Here is an 18,628-nt window from a genome sequence, read left to right as displayed (position 1 = left end):
TAAATGCAAAAATCCTCAACAAATTATTAGTATATTGAATCCAACAATGTATAAAAAGAATTATACACCATCACCAAGTAGGATTTATCACAGGTATGCAAGGCTGGTTTAACATACAAAAATCAGTTAATGTAATCAATCATATCAACAGGCTAAAGAAAAATCACATGATTATATCAATAGATGCATAAAATGCATTTGATAAAATCCAATGTCCATTCATGAAAAACACTCTCAGTCAAGTGGATAGAGGGGAATTTTTTCAACTTGATAAAGAGCATCTACAAAAAGCCTACAGCTAACATCTTACTCAATGATAAGAAACTAGAAGCTTTCCCACTAAGGTCAGGAATAGGTCAGGATGTCCTCTTCCCCCACTCACTTTCCAACATTATGCTGGGAGTCCTACCAAATTCAATAAGACACAAAAATGAAAGAAAAGGTACATTGACTTGAAAGAAAGAAAACTATCTTTGTTCACAGATTATCTAATTGTCTTTGTAGAAAATCCAAAAGAATTGGAAAAAAAAAAAAACAAACCTCCTGGAACTAATAACTGATTATAGCAAAGTTGCAGGATCCAAGATTAATATAAAAAAGTGAATTGCTTTCCTATATATCAGCAATGAACAAGAGAAAATTAAAATCAAAAATACACTATTTACATTTGCACACCCCCAAAATGAATTATTTAGATATATAACTAACAAAATATGTACAAAATCTATATAAGGAAAACTACAGAATTCTGATGAAAGAAATCAAGGGAGAACTAAATCAATAGAGAAATAATACACGATCATGATAGGAGGACTCAATATTGTCAAGGTATTAGTTCTTCCCAAATCAATCTCAGATTTAATGCAATCGCAATCAAAATCCCAGCAAGTAATTTTGTGGATATCAACAAACTGATATTTAGAACTGATTTTAAAGTTTATATGGAGACACAGAAGCCCCAGAAAAACCAACACAATACTGAAGGAGAAGAACTAAGTTAAGGAACTGATGTCACCTGACTTCAAGACTTACTATAAAGCTACCCTAATCAAGGTTGGTATTGGTAAAAGAGTACACAATAGATCATTGGAACAGAGTAGAGAGCCCAGAGATATATGAATGCAAATATATTCAGCTAATCATGGACAAAAAAGTGAAGACAATACAATGGAGCAAAGACAATCTCTTCAACAAATGGTGCTAAAATAACTGGACATCCACAAGCGAAAAAGTCAATCTAGACACAGACCTTAAACCTTCTCCAAAAATTAACTTGAAATGGATCATAAACCTACATGTAAAACAAACAAACAAACAAAAACTATAAAACTCCTAGAAGATAACACAGAAGAAAACATTGATGACTTAAGGTTTGGCAATGACTTTTTAGATACAACACCAAAGGCATGCCCCATGAAAGCAAGAATTGACAACCGGGCCTTCATTAAAATAAAAAATTTCTATTATGTGAAGGACATTGTCAAGAGAATGAAAAGACAAACCTGGGAAACAAGACTGGGAGAAAATATTTGCAAAAGACACATTTGATAAAGAACTATTATCCAAAATATAGGAAGAACTCTTAAAGACCAACAATAAGAAAACGAACAAACTGGTTTAAAAAAAATGGACCAAAGACCTTAACAGACACCCCACCAAAGAAGATGTACAGATGGCAAACAAGCAAATGAAAAGATACTCCACATCATAAGTCACCAGGGAACTGCAAATTAAAAGAACAATGAGACACTACTACACACCAGTTACAATAGCCAAAATGCAGAACAACACCAAATGCTGGTAAGGAGTAGAGCAACAGGAACTCTTTTATAGCTGGTGGGAATGGAAAATGGTACATCCATTTTGGAAGACAGTTCGGCACTTTCTTACAAAACTAAACCTACTCTTTTTTTTTTTAAGATTTTATTTATTTATTTGAGAGAGAGGGAGAGTGCGAGCGGGAAGGGGCAGAAGGAGAGGGAGAAAGAATCTGAAGCAGACTCCGTGCTGAGCACAGGTCCAGAAGCGGGGCTGCATCCCACAACCGGGAGATCGTGACCTGAGCTGAAACCAGAAGTCCGATGCTCAACCCACTGAGCCACCCAGGTGCCCCCTAAACATACTCTCACAATGCAACCCAGCAATCACACTTATTGGTATTTACCCAAAGGAGTGAAAAATTATGTCTACACAAAACCTGCACACAGATGTTTACAGCAGCTTTATTCATAATCGCCAAAACTTGGAGGCAACCAAGCCACCTACCTTCAGTAGGTGAATGGCTAAATAAACTGAGGTACTTCCAGACAATGAAATATTCAGCTCTAAAAAGAAATGAGCTATCAAGCTGTGAAAGGGCAGAGAGGAAACTTAAATACATATTACTAAGTGAAAGAAGCAATCTGAAAAGGCTACATACTGTATAATTCCAAATATACGACATTCTGAAAATGGCAAAATATGGAGAGAGTAAAAGGATCAGTGTTCATCAAGGGTTAGGGAGAGGGAGGGATGAACAGAGCACAGAGAATTCTTAGGGCAGTGGAAATACTCTGTGTGGTACTACAGTGGTAGATATATGTCATACATTTGTCCAAACTCATACAATATAAAACGTCAAGGCTGAACCCTAAAGTAAACTATGGATTTGGAGTGATAATGATGTGTCAATGTAGGTTTATCATTCATAACAAATATCTAACTCTGGTGGGAGATGTTGATAATAGGGAAGGTTCTGCATGTGTCAGGCAGGGGGTATATGCAAAATATCTTTACTGTCATTCAGTTTTGTTGTGAACTTCAAACGGCTCAAAAAACATTCTTTAAGAAAATGCCGGTCTAAAAAGTTGCAAAAGTGAAAAATAAAAACCATAATTTCTCACATTTGAATCTCTGAGGTTGGGATGTGTATCACCAATAGCACCTTATAGTGGCCAGCAAAGCAGCAATCAGAAAGTCCTTGTCATAAACCATAAGAAAGATTAGCCTCCCATGTCACACTCATTAGGATGACTATTATCCAAAAGAATAAAACATAACACATGTTGGTGAGGATGTGGAGGAATTGGAACCCTTGTATTATTGGTGGGAATGTAAGATGGTACAGCTACTATGGAAAACAATCTGGTGGTTCCTTACAAAATGAAACCTAGAATTACCATAGGATGCAACAAATACCCCAAGGGTTGAAAGCAGGGACTCCGGCAGATACCTGTGCACCATTATTCATAATAGCATTATTTGCACTGGCCAAAAGATGGAAACAACCCAAATATTCATCAACAAGCATATATGAACAGATAAACAGAATGTGGTCTATGCTTACGATTAAATATTCAGCCTTAAAAAAAGGGTGAAATTTTGATACATGCTACAACATGGATGGACCTTAAAGACTTGCTCAGTGAAATAAGCCCAACGCAAAAAGACAAATAGTATATGACTCCGCTTACATGAGATTTCTACAGTAATCAGTTTCATAGAGACAGCAAGTGGCGGGTGGTTGCCAGGGGCTGGGGGAACAGAGGAATGGAGAGCTATTGTTTCGTAGCTACAGAGTTTCTATTTGGGATGATGAGAAAGTTGTGAAGATGAATGGTTGCCTACTATTGTGAATGCACTAAATGTCATTGAATTACACACTTAAAAATGGTGAAAATGAGGGGCACCTGGGTGGCTCAGTTGGTTAGGCGTTCTACTCTAGATTTTGGCTCAGGTCATGATCTCAGGGTTGTGAGATCAAGCCCCACATTAGGCTCCCTGCTGGGTGTGGAGCCTGCTTAAGATTCTCTCTCTCCCTGTCCCTCTGCTCACCCTGCCCCCAGCTCAAACTTGCTCTCTCTCTCTTAAAAAAAGTGGTTAAAATGGTACATTTTATGTCATATATATTTTACCACATTAAAAAAAAGATCACCTTCCAATTTGCATAATGGGTATTAGTGACTTGGAAGGAAATCTGGAGACAACACAGAAGCACTTACATAAACTTTAACAACCAATGCCCTAGGGAGAACATGGGAGTGGTGTTGAATCAGACATCTTTATTCACGTTCCCTAAGCAGGGTCAAGTGTAGGCTGGCTCTTTGTTACTAACTGCAAAGCTGGCTTAAGAGCACCCAGCACCAGGGGCGCCTGGGTGGCTCAGTAGGTTAAGCGTCTGCCTTCGCCTCAGGTCATGATCTCAGGGTCATGGGATGGAGTCCCTGCATCAGGGAGACTGCTTCTCCCTCTGCCTCTGCCTCTCCCTCCTCCCCCCATCATGCTCTCTCTCTCTCTCTCTCTCTCTCTCTCACTCACTCTGCTGTCTCTCTCCCTCTCAAATAAATAAATAAATAAATAAAATCTTTAAAAAAAGAAAAAGAGCCCAGCACCAAAAGCTTTTTATACTTTACTGGATTCATATTTAAAAAACTGTTTCATCTATGTTTTATGGGCATAGAAAATATTGTGTGGAAAAACCAAGGCCTTGACAATGCTGAGGGGAAAACAAATTCAGAAGAGTGGTCTTATGATCAATAATGTCATAAATTCAATGAGGTTCAGTAATTCTTGATTTTGAAATAAGGTTTTTATCAACACAGATGGCTTAATTTGCTGAAATGGATACTATGTCTGTAAAGTTTGCCCTTTGTTAAAAAGCAGCACAAACTGGAAAAGGATACTGTACCTGGGTAATCTGTCAAATAATTAATATTACCAGGTCTCTGCTGTGGAAATACTCAGTTTATCTGTTTCTAAGTCTTTTTATCTTTAAAGATTTATTTATTTACTTGAGAGAGAGTGGGGGGGGAGGGCAAAGGGAGAGAGAGAGAGAGAGAGAACCTCCAGCAGACTCTCTGCTGAGTGCGGAGCCCAACGTGGGGCTCGATCTCAGGACCCCGAGACCACAGCCTGAGCCAAAACCAAGAGCCGGACACTGACTGAGCCAACCAATGCTTCTTGGTTTAAAGCTTACTTGGTCTGATATTATAAAAGCTACACCAGCTTTCTTTTCATTAGAATTTACATGTACAAACACGCCATCCATACATTTATATTCAGTATTTCTGTATTCTTATATGTAAACTGTTTCTTTGGTAAACAATACAAAGTTGTTGCTTATAGCTAAATTGAGAGAGGATTAAATTTGCTTCTTATGGCAGACTGGGCTGGGGGGCTCTAGCCATCCCAAATCATGCTAATCCAATCAGTAATTAAGAAGATTTAAGTCTGGGTTTCAGTCTCTTTGGTGCTGGTCTCTTTCCAGTTCACCCTAACTCCTGAGTGTTTTTGGTTGTTGTTTATTGTCCAGTCTTCCTAGTTGCACTCAGGTGGTGGTTGGTCTGACACAGTCTAGTCTGCTATTGCTGGAAGTAGAATTAAGGGAATTTTTGTAGCAAAATATTGTACAATGCGTCATATAAATCACCATTCATGTCCCAGGAAAGTCTTCAGCAAAATATACATTTTCCCCTAATGCTTTAATGAGGAAGAATTCATAAATGTTTTATGTGAAAACACGGTTGCATCCTGCTTCATGGTCAGCTTGAAGCAAAAATAGAGGTTGCTAAACCTAAAGTGTCAGTATTAAACAAATGAGCAGCTGAAGTGCATTAAATAATAAAAATAAACATTCTAATCCTAAACTGAATTTAATATTGACCTTGAATTCACAAAAATCATGAGCTTTGAAACATAACAGACATATTTCCAGTAAGCACAGCTCAACCATTGGCTATAATAAACTCACTATGAGAAGGAAAATGTATTGTGTGCTAAGGTGTTTCACGAAGAGTTTCTTTGTTTTTGTTTTGTTTTGCTTTTGATAACATTTAGCCGAGTCACTCTTCAAGACAGAAAACTATTCTTTTTTTTTTAAGATTTTATTTATTTATTTGACAGACAGAGACACAGCGAGAGAGGGAACACAAGCAGGGGGAGTGGGAGAGGGAGAAGCAGGCTTCCCGCGGAGCAGGGAGCCCGATGCGGGGCTCGATCCCAGGACCTGGGACCATGACCCGAGCTGAAGGCAGACACCCGACGACTGAGCCACCCAGGCGCCCCAAGACAGAAAACTATTCTGAGTCCTCCTGCAGGGCATAATTTCTTCTTATCCATGTACCATCTAAAATCATGGTCCTTAACTTCAATCTTCATTGTGAGCTATGAACCACAAATTTGAGACTAATTTTATCAACAATGGGCATTACAAAATAGAGTGCTTTCAGGACCACATTTTCATATTCTTATTTATGTGGAGAGTAAAGGATTACATGAACAACTGTGCATGAAAACGTGTCTTACACGTAAAAATGGCATCCTCTAATGCTGAGGAAACCAAGGTTGAGAGCCCCTCCTTGACAGGGACCCCCTATCTACTGTCCAGCTCTGTGACTTCTGAAAGGCAGAGCTCCCAACACCTCTTTTAAGTGTTCGTATGAGAGAACCATTTTCAGTAATTTCATAAGCTATTGCTAAAAACATCCTTTTGTTCCAATCTACCTGTCATATCAGGATGGCTTTGGAAGTAAACATACTTCTTATACTTATTAGCAACGGTGTGCCGGTAAACCAGTTCTCTGAAAAAACCTAAGTCCTGATGTGAGCCGTTTGCAGATTTGCAGGGTGTGAATACTCCCTTCTTGGCCAGTTTCCAGCCACCCCTGGGGTGCCACCCAGTGTGGAACAGGAAAGAGATGCACACAATTGGCTCCAATCAACTCCAGCACACTACTCCTTCATGGGGACGGAGGGAATCTCAGAGAATCACACAAACTGCTACTTTTGCCTCTGAAACAACTTCCGTCACCACAATATGTGTAACTGACTCACAGGACAACTTTATCACTGCAGAAGTCCATTCTACTCTTCAGCCAGCCTCCTCAGTGGTTCCGAAGTGGAAAATTACCTCAAAATCACCACAGAACCCTTAAAATAAATACCTCATTATTTGATTTTTCAGATACTCAAAATTATATCAAGTTAGAAACCAACAAGCAAGGTCCATAATGTTAAATGTTCTGTGAAAGAAACAAAAATTCATTAGATAAACATGAATTTAAGTGGCTGGCAAGAATTACAGTGGTCAATATTTAATTATCAGGCTTCTTCTAAACTCTTAAGTGAAACATCTAAGAAAATGCTAAAGTGAAGGTATACCCTTTCCCCTAGCAAGGGCCATATCTAATTGCTGTTTCTCCATTTTTACTAGTAAGACAATGCTTGCTAATTATCTGCCTTACTAGTATGAATAAAACATTTGATTTGCTATTACATATATAAAATAATTTATAAGACTATTATATACAATAAAAGGGAAGAGAGTTGATAAAACTAATGTTTTATTTTAAAAATGTCATGGCTTTGAGATAAAAGTCATTTTTTTTAGCTGCACTACAAAATGGACAAAACTAAGCCTTAAATTTGGTCCCCTTATCAGTATTACTAGAAGTATTATTCTAAGAAAGATACTCTTAGGTTGCTTATTAACATAATTTTTATTTTTTCAGATTTATTTTCAGAAAGGGTAAAATTTCTTAGAGTCAGTTTGTTCCAGGGAAAATACTACCAATTACCATAGAAATAGATGTTTATCCTCCTTACCATCTTAAACAATTCATTAAAAAACACTTACACATATATGTACACGATATAGACTGACTGCCTGGATTTGAATGTTATATTTTCCACCCATTAGCCATGTGCAAGTAAATAATTTCTGTTCCTTTCTGAGCCTCAACTTCTTCATCTGTAAAATGGAAATAAAATTCTTACCTTGTATGTTTGTTTTGGGGATTCATGATAATGTCTATAAAACATGCATGCAGCCTTTGGTACCTAGTAGACATGGAAATACCAGCTGTTGTTTCCAATGCTAAAAATCTTGGCTTTGCAGAATAATACGTATTTGAGGAATGCTCACATTAGTCAACATGTTTATAAAAATGTTAAAACTAGTGAGTAAAACAAAAGTCTGACTGAGGTAGACATTTTCTTGAGAATATATCTCCTGCTTCTTTAAAATATATTTTATGTATAAAATTAAAGTTCCTTAGGATTTATCTTTATGCATTAATTTAGCAATGAAATTACTGGATTTTAAGGGGAAGGGGCTCACCTTCTTCCATGGAGACACTTAATTCAACTAGATTATAAAGAATCTTGGATATACATGAATGACTTCTAAGACTTCACTGATGAATGGTAGAAATTTGAATTAAATGTTTCATTTGAAAAGAAGTCCCCATTTTAACCATCTAGGCATCTAGTGACACAATCTGAAATTTAATTACTAGCATTAAAAACCTAATGTAATTTGTGAGCTTCCAAGTTGGGGTTTGTCTTCATCTTTATTATTGGCATTACAATAAATTTAAGATGACAATGATCCCAAGAAGAATATACATGTATATGTGCATATGAAAAGAACATTTTATTTAGTTCTTTTTTTACTTAGTTTATTTAGCCTTAATAATCTGTTTATTAAAACAAAAGCAGGGAAAGGCTTCGCTTGACTGTTTTTCTTGTCTTTGCCAAATACCATTCACTTCCAAGTTCAGAACTGGATATTTACTCATTTCAAAAGCTTTCTTTAATTTCTGTGCTTTATGAAACATAGTATCTTTGTTGACTATTTTTACCTCTCAAGATTAAAAGGTCATTTTTGAATTTTTTCAATACATATTTAATGAATAGTATTTATTCATTTATTTAGTAAATGGCACAAAGTATTTTATGAATCATGTCCTATTTAATATGCATATGTAAAATACCTAGTATTCCTAGAACCAAAGAATATTCAGATAGTTTTTTGTAATAAAGCAAAATGTTTGCCTACAGATTGTAAAATTATATCCAAGAAGTGTGTGGTTTGGCTGTTGCTGAATTAAACAAATATCCACACTGCTCTGGTGAGGGGAAAAGTGTTCTCACATGAAGTATTTTTAAATGTATTTTGTATTATGTATTAAAATCGGTTGAAACCGATATTTTTTTCCCTAGTGTTTTCATGTTCCTTTGTCCCCCTCCCACACTGTATAATCCAAAGTTTTTTTGCTTATTGCTTCGGAAAACAGAATGCAGCAGAGTTTTTTCCCCCTCAATTTTTATGTGTGTGTATGTTTTTAGTAAAGCCTGAACTTACAAGATTGGTATGGACTTTTAGCCTAGTAAAAGATTGAGGGAAAAACACAAATATCAGGGAGGTTCTTCCCAACCCTTGGAAGAGAAACAGATTCCTAAGAATGGGACGATTCTGTGCGTCAGATCTTCTGTCTCTGAGAAGGGAATCTTAGGGAGATTAGGAAATGAGGAGGTGGGATTTGAGTGGCTACTACAAAGCAAAATAGTCGATCAAGGACACTGTACCCTAGAGAAGGCCCAAAGCCAGGAGGTAGATTGAAATCTAGCCAGTCCTCTGCTTGCTTTGTACCATAGCGCAGTAATGGGCCTAGTGGAGGAAGGCATGTCTTTTCTCATTCCCATGAACTGGTGGGTCCCTGAATCAGGCATTCAGCACCAGGGATTCCTAGAGGTTTTCTCAAGGATCTAGGGTAAGGGATCAGAGGGGACCTGTGCCCTAATCCTTCAGGAGACCTGGGGTAAGGATCCCAGAGGAAAGAAAGGCTATGTGGTGTGGATTGGCATTCTCCTGGAAGTCCTATCATGGAGAACACTGGTATGAGAGCAACAGGCTGACCCCAAGGGCTTTTGCAGAAATAAGGGAGGGAGCCCTAACTTGAAGGGTCTTGGTGGATATGTGCATGAGACCTGGGTTATACAGAAGGATAAGATAAGATTATGGACCTTTCAGTGGATCCAGCTAGGATAGAGGTTATCAACAAACAAGTGGGCTCCTTCCCTGCCACTGAATATCCCAGTCCCATGTAAGCAACACCCACCTCCACCCCGCCACCAGGAAAGTGGCTCAAACCCAAGATAAAGATGGGAGAAATCTCAGACAACTGAGTTTTAGTTTCTACCACTTTGGCAGAATGTGAGGCTCAAATGTAAATTTAAAATATGGTAAAATAGTCTCAGGGGGCATAAGATCAGTGCCCTCACTGTGACATGCTTCCTTTCTATGGGATTCAGAAGAGATTAATACATTGTGAACATCTCTTAATCACAAGCAAAGGACTGTTCCCAAAGAGGATAAGATGGGCAACAATAGAAGAAAGCATATAATGTTTGCAAATTTCCTGTCAAAAGTTCCTTTTGTTTGGAAAGTGTCTGTGTTTGCAAGTTATGCTTTATGAGACAAATTGCCATCAAGTGTTGTGAATGAATTTTGAGAGTCATGGTGGATAGAGACTTTGGCTTATGACTTCAAAAAACAAAAAAAGCAATAGTATGAGAAACCCTGTCCTATTGAGCAGTGGACTCTTGGCTACAGGTTGTATCCCCAGGGCCCCAGCTCCCAAAGGTATTGTGAATAGAGCATATTTGCAAGTCTGGATTATTTGAGCAACTGAAAGAATCTCATCTTTAACCAGAGGGTACTCTGAATGTACTTAGCCCTGTATTTTAGGGAGAGTAAAAAGACAGTATAATCACCTGGCTGGCTTTTTCTCTCTTGGTGTCCTGAAATATTTTGTTCCTTGTGGTCAAGTATGCCTTGGTGCTTCTCAAACTATTGTGTGTCAGACCATTTAAAAAAATTTTCCAATTCATTGTGGATAAATAATTGTCAAAGTATAATAAAAATTGGTTAGCTAGAAAATGAAATGGAAAAAAAAGATGCACAAAATACAAATACAAATATTTTGTTATCAGCCAATAGGCATAAAGTTACTCTGTCAATTACTATAGAAGTGTCTAAATGCTTATTCCCACTTCCTGTACTTATCATGGGCTAGGAACAGGAAATGACGGGACACATGTCAAGAAACGCTGGTCTAGCACAGAGAAGAAACACCTCTCATTTTAGAAGATCTTAAAACACCCATCAACAACAACAAAAAAGATTACTGTATCTTGCAGAGGATGTAATGCGCTATTATATAATTTGTAATTGCTGTACATATTCACCACTAACTGTACATGGGAAGCTGCCATATTTATATTTCCAGTCCTTAATCTTTCTCCTAAATTCCACTCATGAATGTCCGGCTCTCTGCCTGACACCTTCTTCAGTTGTTTTCCTAAGATTCCAACTCAGTATGCATCCCAAAGTGAATTCCTCATCTACGCAACAAACCCACTTCTTCTGTGTTCCCGCTTTATTAATGGCATTCTCCCGGCAGCCATGTAAAATGATCTTCATCTCTCCTTCTTGCTTCCTCCAGCTGCACCAATGCATTTCCATTCTTGTGATACTTATCATCCCAGTATCTTCATTTTTATCATCTGCATCCCAGGCCCTCATACCTCTCAAGGGGTCTATTGCCAGAGCCTTCTACTATTTCTGGGTTTACACTCTCCTGTGCATTAGCTTCATCCTTCTAAAGCTCAGTCCTGTTCATGCCACTTCTCTGTCTAAAAACATTTAGTGGCCTCTCTAGTGTTTACTAAACAGGGTCTGGAATCCAAGCCTCTCCCCGGTTTTCTCCTAATGCCTTTTCACAAACACTGTGCTCCTAAAAAAATTGAACTCCTTATGTGACATATAGTTTTGTGCCTCCATGATTTGATCACACAGTTTTAGTCTCCTGAAATGTCCTTCCAAATCCCAAGACTCTATGTGCCCCAATTTGACACATTCTTTAGGACTCAAATTCCTGAGCCCCTCCCTTCCCATTATCTATGGACACCTTCTCCCCTAACCATGTGCGCATGGCAATTTGTCTGAAACCTCTCCTGAATCATTCATCTTATTTTTCTTACTCTTTGATGATAAGATTCATTTCCAATTGTTGCTCCGAATATTCAGAAGGTCGAGCTCTGTATGGGTCTTAAATGGAACAGGTATTTTATAAATACACGTTGACAGCTATGTTTTGAAAATCATATATTAATCTTTACTGAAGATCATAGCAATAAACTGTAGTTTATACAAAGAATGCTGATGACGGGTGATAAATAAAAAGATACTGAAAATGATAATTAGGAGTCAATAGTAATAGCTACTTATTGAGTGCTTATGTCCCAGCCACGAATGGGAGATGTTTGCGTACATTATCACTTTAATGCTTACAATATGTCTTTGACTTGGTATTATTATTAATTAATATTAATAATTAATTATTATTATAATTAAGTTAATAAGGAGAGATGAAGATCATTATTATTATTAACACCCATTTTAGGGATGAAAAGGCAAGGCTTAAAGACAAGGTGAATACTTAATTAGTATTCTATTCTCAGTATTCTCAGAAAAATTATAAAGTGGGATTTAGTCAAAGTCAATCTGACTTCAAACCTATGCTCTACAGACTATCCTAATTTAAATTACCTAGTACTATTTCAGAACTATCAAGATTTTATATCCCATATTATAGGATTGTTGTTATGTACCTGGCACATATCAAGTGCTATATATATTAGCTACTACATTAGAAAAAAAATCAAAAGGTGTTCTTTAAATACACAGCAGAACATATAATTATTAGCTCAAGTATAATTTTTGAGATTTTTAAATATAACAAAGTAAAGAAGATAATTTAAAACATAAAAAAAGATTCCATAAGACAGTAAAAATAAAGTTGTTTTCTTGAGTTGAAGCAAATGCTTGGACAATTAAGCAAATATGTAGACAACCAACTCAAATTATTAGTATTTTTAATAAAGGTAATGGTCATAAGAGTGTAATAGAAGTAATAGTCATATGACCATTGTCTACCGAGCTCACTATTCATACCTGTGAAAATGCCAAGTCCCGGCAGAAAACGTTACTAACTTTGGGGAAACTCTAAGACAATGAAATGGAAAGACCCAAGACAGCAATTATCCCTAAGGAAGAACATTTAAATTGCCTCTAGATTTTTATGCGATTACCCATGAAAGTTAATAAAATTGTTTTTTATTTTACATTTAGTGTTATATTTCTTGCTTTGTATTTATTGTTTTATTTATTGCATATGTTGTCTTTGGTGGCACAGGACAAAGAGTTTACAGTCCAAATAGGATATAATATGTGAACATGAATCACAAGGCTAGCAGGTAGGAATGGCCAAGAGCTGTAGAAAGGGTGGGCTGGAAACAATTTGTGATGTTACTGATTATTCTGCAGTGTCTGTAAATCTAAAAATTAAAAGTCTGATCCCAGAGTGGCAAATACATTTCTTCGAGGTATTATACCACAATCAGTGGTCGTACTAATGAAGGTACCCTTTATCTTCTGTCAGTGTGATGAAAGATTAGAGGACTCTAATTTGTTCTCCCAAATAATGGAACTAAAAGACACCTTTTAGTACAGTCAGATACTAACTGTAAATGAATTCTTTTTTTCGGTCACTCTTTCCTTCACCTGGAATGTATCCTTTCAGGAAACAGGCTCTCAAATGTCATGTCTGTGCCAAGAAACAGATGGTGATCATGGCTAACATTTTTAAAGCACTTCTCCATGTGTTAGGCACTTAAGATATTATGGCAATTAATTTTCAGAACATCCCTATGAGGCAAGTATTATTATCAACTGCATTCTATCAAGTAGGGAAACCTACATTTTGGAACACTGAATAACCTGCCCAGAATTACACAGCTAGCAAATGGTTGGAGATTGGAATTCCACTCTTCTGGTTCCTGGGCACACGGGCGTCACTCCAACCCTGGGCTGCTTCAGGGATGGATGAACTGAGAGAGAAGCCTCTGCATTCATGTTATCGCCAGCCAAGTTAACAAGCCCTGCAGGCAGTTACTGCAATAATTTCCACACTAACATGACTCTGACCATGGAACTCAATTACTCAAAAAAAAAAAAGCATGAATTATATGCCAGCAGCTATAACTTATAAAAAGAGAGAAATCCTTTCTGACCATGTGAAGTTCACAATCTACCAACATTCATATACATCTATATAGTTATTATCCATCTATATAGCTACCTCCCTTACCTACTGTTAGCAATTCTTATATTTCCAGAACAAACAGAATAAGACCTTTCAAAAGGTGGTAATTACGTAGTTCAGAAGTGCAAAAAGGCAGAGCAGGGTGTGGGTGAGACTGGAAAACCGTGTGGATGAGGTGCACAGTGTAAAGGAAAGGCAGAAAGGCATGGGGAAGTGAGGGTGAAGACAAAAAGTGTGGGATCACATAGCGGGAGTGCAAGAAGGTGAGGTGAAGAAGGGAACTCCGTATCCTCTGCCTCTGGTTCAGATGTGGCAGCCAGTGCACCTCGTGGAATGCAAAGGGCCACCCTTTCTTCGGTGGGCCATTCATCATCAAATCCGTGGTTCAGAGATCAAAATTTGTGCTGCTATACAGCAGTGTAGGAAAAAGGAAAAAAAAAGAGAGAGAGAGAGAGAGAGAGAGAAGAAGGACCCAGGACTGAAAGAAAGTTTGTTTACCTCCCCACTCCAATTAATTTCACTATTTTTAGTTTTAATAGAACAGTACAGAATCAGCATGTAAAATGCATGGGTTTTCTTCAAAGAAATATAAACTGTGAATGAGGATTTTGTTTTGTAACTGAATGTAATGGTCTTACCATTAGATTCATGTTTCCCAAGGGTTTATTTCCAGTTGTTTCCATGTCTCCATTCTCTCTCTACCTACCGCTTTTTCTTCCTACTCCTTCATTAACCACCTCCATCTCCTCATGTCCCTGGGGTTTAGAAAACTAAATATTCTATTTTAATATTAATCAAGCAGGCTAATAATTCGTAGCAGCTATCTGCAAACTGGTAGGTGAGGTTGTAGTTGTATAATGTAAATCCATCATTGAATGATGTCTGTGTATTCAATGTTATAAATAGCCAACCTAGAAATTCCAGGAGGGAAAAAAATATACTTCAAGGAGCAAAAGGTCTGGAGTATTGAAGGAAAAAGCAACTTAATACTTTCTTCCTTTCTCCTTGTCCCTTTGTAAACTTTATAAATGAAAAAGGACTGAGGCATGAAAGGAAGAGAATATGAGGATTGTGTATCTACAAAAGAAAAATGGTGCACTCAGAGAGCTGTCTAATGTCCCAGGAGAGTATGAACACACACAATCAGAAAGATTCTTGAATGCACATATCTGTGCATATGATTTCTCATAGAATTATCTAAAATTCAATGCCTGTACTTTCAGTAAAATTGGATACATTTACTAATGCAGAAGAGTCACTGTATATAATGCCAAATACAGTGTCATTCAAAAAGTACCTATTAAAAATGTTCAGACAATAGAAACATGGACTAAGATGCTTGAGAATTGAAACCAGCACCCAGTTCTTTCACTGGCCGCGCTGAATGTCTGAGTGCTTTTTTTTTTTTTTTAGTGACAGGACAGACTTTATTGAGGCCCTCAGCCCTAGTTCAAAAATATGGAACGCTTCACGAATTTTCATGTCATCCTTGTGCAGGGGCCATGCTAATCTTCTCTGTATCGTTCCAATTTTAGTATATGTGCTGCCAAAGCGAGCCTTTTTGTATAAAGCACTAAGCCTGGAGTTTAAAGTCAGTGTGTTAAACTGTTTGCTCATAAAACATTAACTGCGTAAGTGTTAAGGACCAGTAGCCAATAACAAAGGCCTAATTCCTTAGGACAGGTATTCTAGCCACTTATCCAAATGCAATTGATTTTCCTTTGAAAAAAATCAATTGATTAATGCATTTCCTACTATGCTGTTTTAAATGAAAATAAACAACTTAACTTTATTTAATTGTTTATTTTTGCACTGAGATGAATGTCACGCAGTATTGTGAAAATGCAGTTGTTTAAATTGTGATAGGGTTAGAATCCATTTTAATGCAAAAGTTCTCCAGTCCATGGGGGAGGTAGGGAGAGACCTGGTGGGGAAGAGCCTCTGTGCTAGTAGGACTGACTATTCTTCCTTCTCTAGGTTATAATGTAGAAATTTCCATCTGTGAATGGGCCCCTCTGGCCTGCCTTTGACCATTTCACTATTCTTTTGTAGGATTCAGAAGGCTGAACATTTTTGTACCCACTTAAGAATCACTGTATAGGGAGCCTGGGTGGCTCAGTTGGTTAAGCGACTGCCTTTGGCTCAGGTCATGATCCTGGGGTCCCGAATCGAGTGCTCCCTGCTCAGCGGGGAGTCTGCTTCTCCCTCTGACCCTCCCCCCTCTCATGTGCTCTCTCTCTCTCTCATTCTCGCTCTCTCAAATGAATAAATAAAATCTTAAAAAAAAGAATCACTGTATATTCTGCTCGTTAAAAAATATTCACCTTAATTCTAAACTGCACGTTTTAAGAGGAATGTTTTCATCACTGCTCTTGATGGTGGAAGGATTGTGTGTGTGTGTGTGCACGCGCGTGTGCGTGTGTGTGCGTGCATGTGTGTGTGTGCGTGTGTGCTGAGGACAGTGTTGCCCAATCTCCAGTGAAATGTTCCCATGAAGTCAGTCGGCGTTTCTGTAGTACTGCAGCGCACTATGGCAATAACTAGGAAGCTCTAGGGTATATGATCAGAAGTGTCCTGAGCATTACAAATCCCCTGTGTATCAGATGATGTTGTACATATGTAAATTAATTAGATGTCACACAAAGAAAACCCATCCCATTTGGGATAAGAGTTGTGGCTGATCTTTGAAAAGTAGGGAAGCACCGAGTCTCACCCTGTCTTAAAATCGTAGCTGCCAAAGTGTGTATTCCGTTAGGCTGCACATCTATCTGTCTTATTCTGCCCAAGAGAAAGGGACTCCTTTCAAGTCCCCAAGGAAACCAGGGTATCAAACGATCTAAATGAACGCTTCAGGCAGAAGAGAAACAAAATACTGTCCTTTCCTTCAAGCCCTGCTTGGTCCTCCTCCCTCTCCGCTAATAAACAGCAGAGGATTATCTTTGACAAAGTTGAGCAAAAGCACGTCGCAGCGTGTGTTTGAAAAGAAGAGGAAGCCAAGCAATAAGGTGCAAGGGGGGGGGCGGGTGCCCAGGGGAGTTAGTGGAAGTTACTTGCAAATAGCACGATTTTCTAACCCGCGCCAGGCAAGGTGGGTGTGGCAGGGAGAGGGGCAGGCGTCCTAACCAAGACAGACAAGGACCCCGCTGCTACTCACGCGTCTCCGCCGGCCTCCGAGTCGCTGTCCGAGTCGCCGTCCGAGGCCCGCTCCTCGCCGATGTGCGGCAGGGTGAAGAAGAGAGTCTTGGGGCCAGGCCCAGGGGGCATCCAAGCGCCGGGCTCTCGCTCTCCGGGGCCAGACCGGCGGGTGTTCCGTGGGCTCGCGGCTAGACTGCTGCTGCCCGCGGCGCCCCAGACCGACGACCGCGCAGCGCAGACCCCGCCAGCGCCCGCGGACCGCCGCGCCGAGGCCACCAGGTGGGCGGGGGAGCCCGCGGCGCTGCAGCCCCCGCTGGAGGGGCTCGGGGGCAGGGGCTGAAGTCTGGCTGCTCTCGGACTACCGGGCAGCGAGAGGGGGCTCCCTACTGCTTCCGCCGCGCGGCTCGCCACCGAGACCCTGGGGTAAGAGGCGGTGAGCGCAGGATGGAGCGAGGCGGGCGGTCCCCCTGAGGCGGAGGGGGAGTCGGGCGCCCGCGCGGGCAAAGGGGTCAGGGTCGGGGCGGTGCGGAGCGAGGCGCCCGCGCTGGACCCCTCCCGCCGTGCGTTGGCGGCGCCTCCCGAGGCGCTGGAGGCGGCGGCCGGCGAGGTCTTGAAGATTTTGGCAAAGAGAGACCCCAGGTCTAACACAGCGACCTTCATGTCCCAGTCTTGGAGATGCTGTTCCCGCTGCTGCCTGAACCTCCAGACCACAGGAAGCCGGGCTGCTGGGCTCCATCCAGCGCCGCCCTCAGGGATCCGGCCCCGGCTGCCCCGGGCTGGGGCGGGCGTCCTGGGGTCCCCGCCCGCCGCGGAGCCTGGGGGGCCTCGGGCGCGCTCTCCCGGCGGCGGAGGAACCTGTCGCGGCGCTCAGCCCCGCGCAGCTTTAGACTGACCTGCCCCGACAGCCTGGTCGGCCCGCGGCGTGCTGCGACTGCCAGCGGCGGCCGCCCTCTGTGGGCAGCAGCCCCTTCTCTGCCTAGTGCTTCGAGACCCGCGAGGGCAAAGGTCTGGGAGCCCACGGAGGCGACGTGCCGCAGCCGCCCAGCGCCACCGCGGGCTGGAGGGTGACTTGGGCCTCAGCCCGCCGGAAATGCCCCAACGGGCCCCCGGGGCCGCGCAGGCCGTTGCTAAGCTAAACAAAAACCCTGCTCAGCTCATTGCTAATTGGGCCCCAGACTGCAGCTTGGGGCTGTGTCCACAACGCAGACACTCGCTCCCCTCCTTGATTCGTGCCTTAAAGGAACACTGCAATTTCGCCATCAGCCTGAGAAAGATAACCCTGGCTCCAAACGATCCTGTCTAAAGATTTGGCAAGACCAAATGGGCCAGGGTCAGGAAGATGGCCAGCCCTCTGATATGAGCGAAGGTTAGTACAAACGTGTATTCAGGCGGGTGGACTTGAAACAAGCAGTGCCCACTCCTGCCGCCTCAGGGCCAAGTTCAACGTGTGTCACTAAAGATGACATAGGGGAATAACAGCAAGGTGCCTCACCCAAGAACTTGGAAAGAAGATTGGGCTCTGATAGTAAAATCCATATTCAATGCATGCGTTCAAAATACCTATCGGA

At 40.5% G+C, this 18,628-nt stretch overlaps 1 protein-coding gene and 1 non-coding gene across 3 annotated transcripts in view; both read right to left on the bottom strand.

Annotated features, from left to right (window-relative positions):
• Positions 1 to 18,192, bottom strand: part of FAM149A (family with sequence similarity 149 member A) — a 62,842-nt gene extending 44,650 nt beyond the window's left edge. Inside the window, exon 1 of one of the 2 annotated variants that reach the window (XM_025886140.2) lies at positions 17,080 to 18,192. In XM_025886140.2, coding sequence (XP_025741925.2) covers positions 17,080 to 17,720 — 641 coding nt within the window. In that variant the 5' untranslated portion in view covers positions 17,721 to 18,192. The remainder of the gene's footprint in view (positions 1 to 17,079) is intronic. The other variant, XM_025886139.2, reaches the window with a different exon arrangement.
• On the bottom strand, positions 15,378 to 15,480 carry LOC112834867 (U6 spliceosomal RNA). The gene has a single exon (XR_003211047.1). It is a non-coding gene; the product is annotated as a U6 spliceosomal RNA (small nuclear RNA).
• Positions 18,193 to 18,628: the final 436 nt, after the last annotated feature.

This window comes from Callorhinus ursinus, unplaced genomic scaffold, assembly GCF_003265705.2.
Source record: "Callorhinus ursinus isolate GAN/ISIS: 27379988/994484 unplaced genomic scaffold, GSC_fseal_2.0 scaffold17, whole genome shotgun sequence".
In the NCBI taxonomy this organism is placed as follows: Eukaryota; Metazoa; Chordata; class Mammalia; order Carnivora; family Otariidae; genus Callorhinus; species Callorhinus ursinus.
The sequence above is the reverse complement of the archived record's forward strand: the minus strand, read 5'-3'. Positions and strand labels throughout refer to the sequence as shown.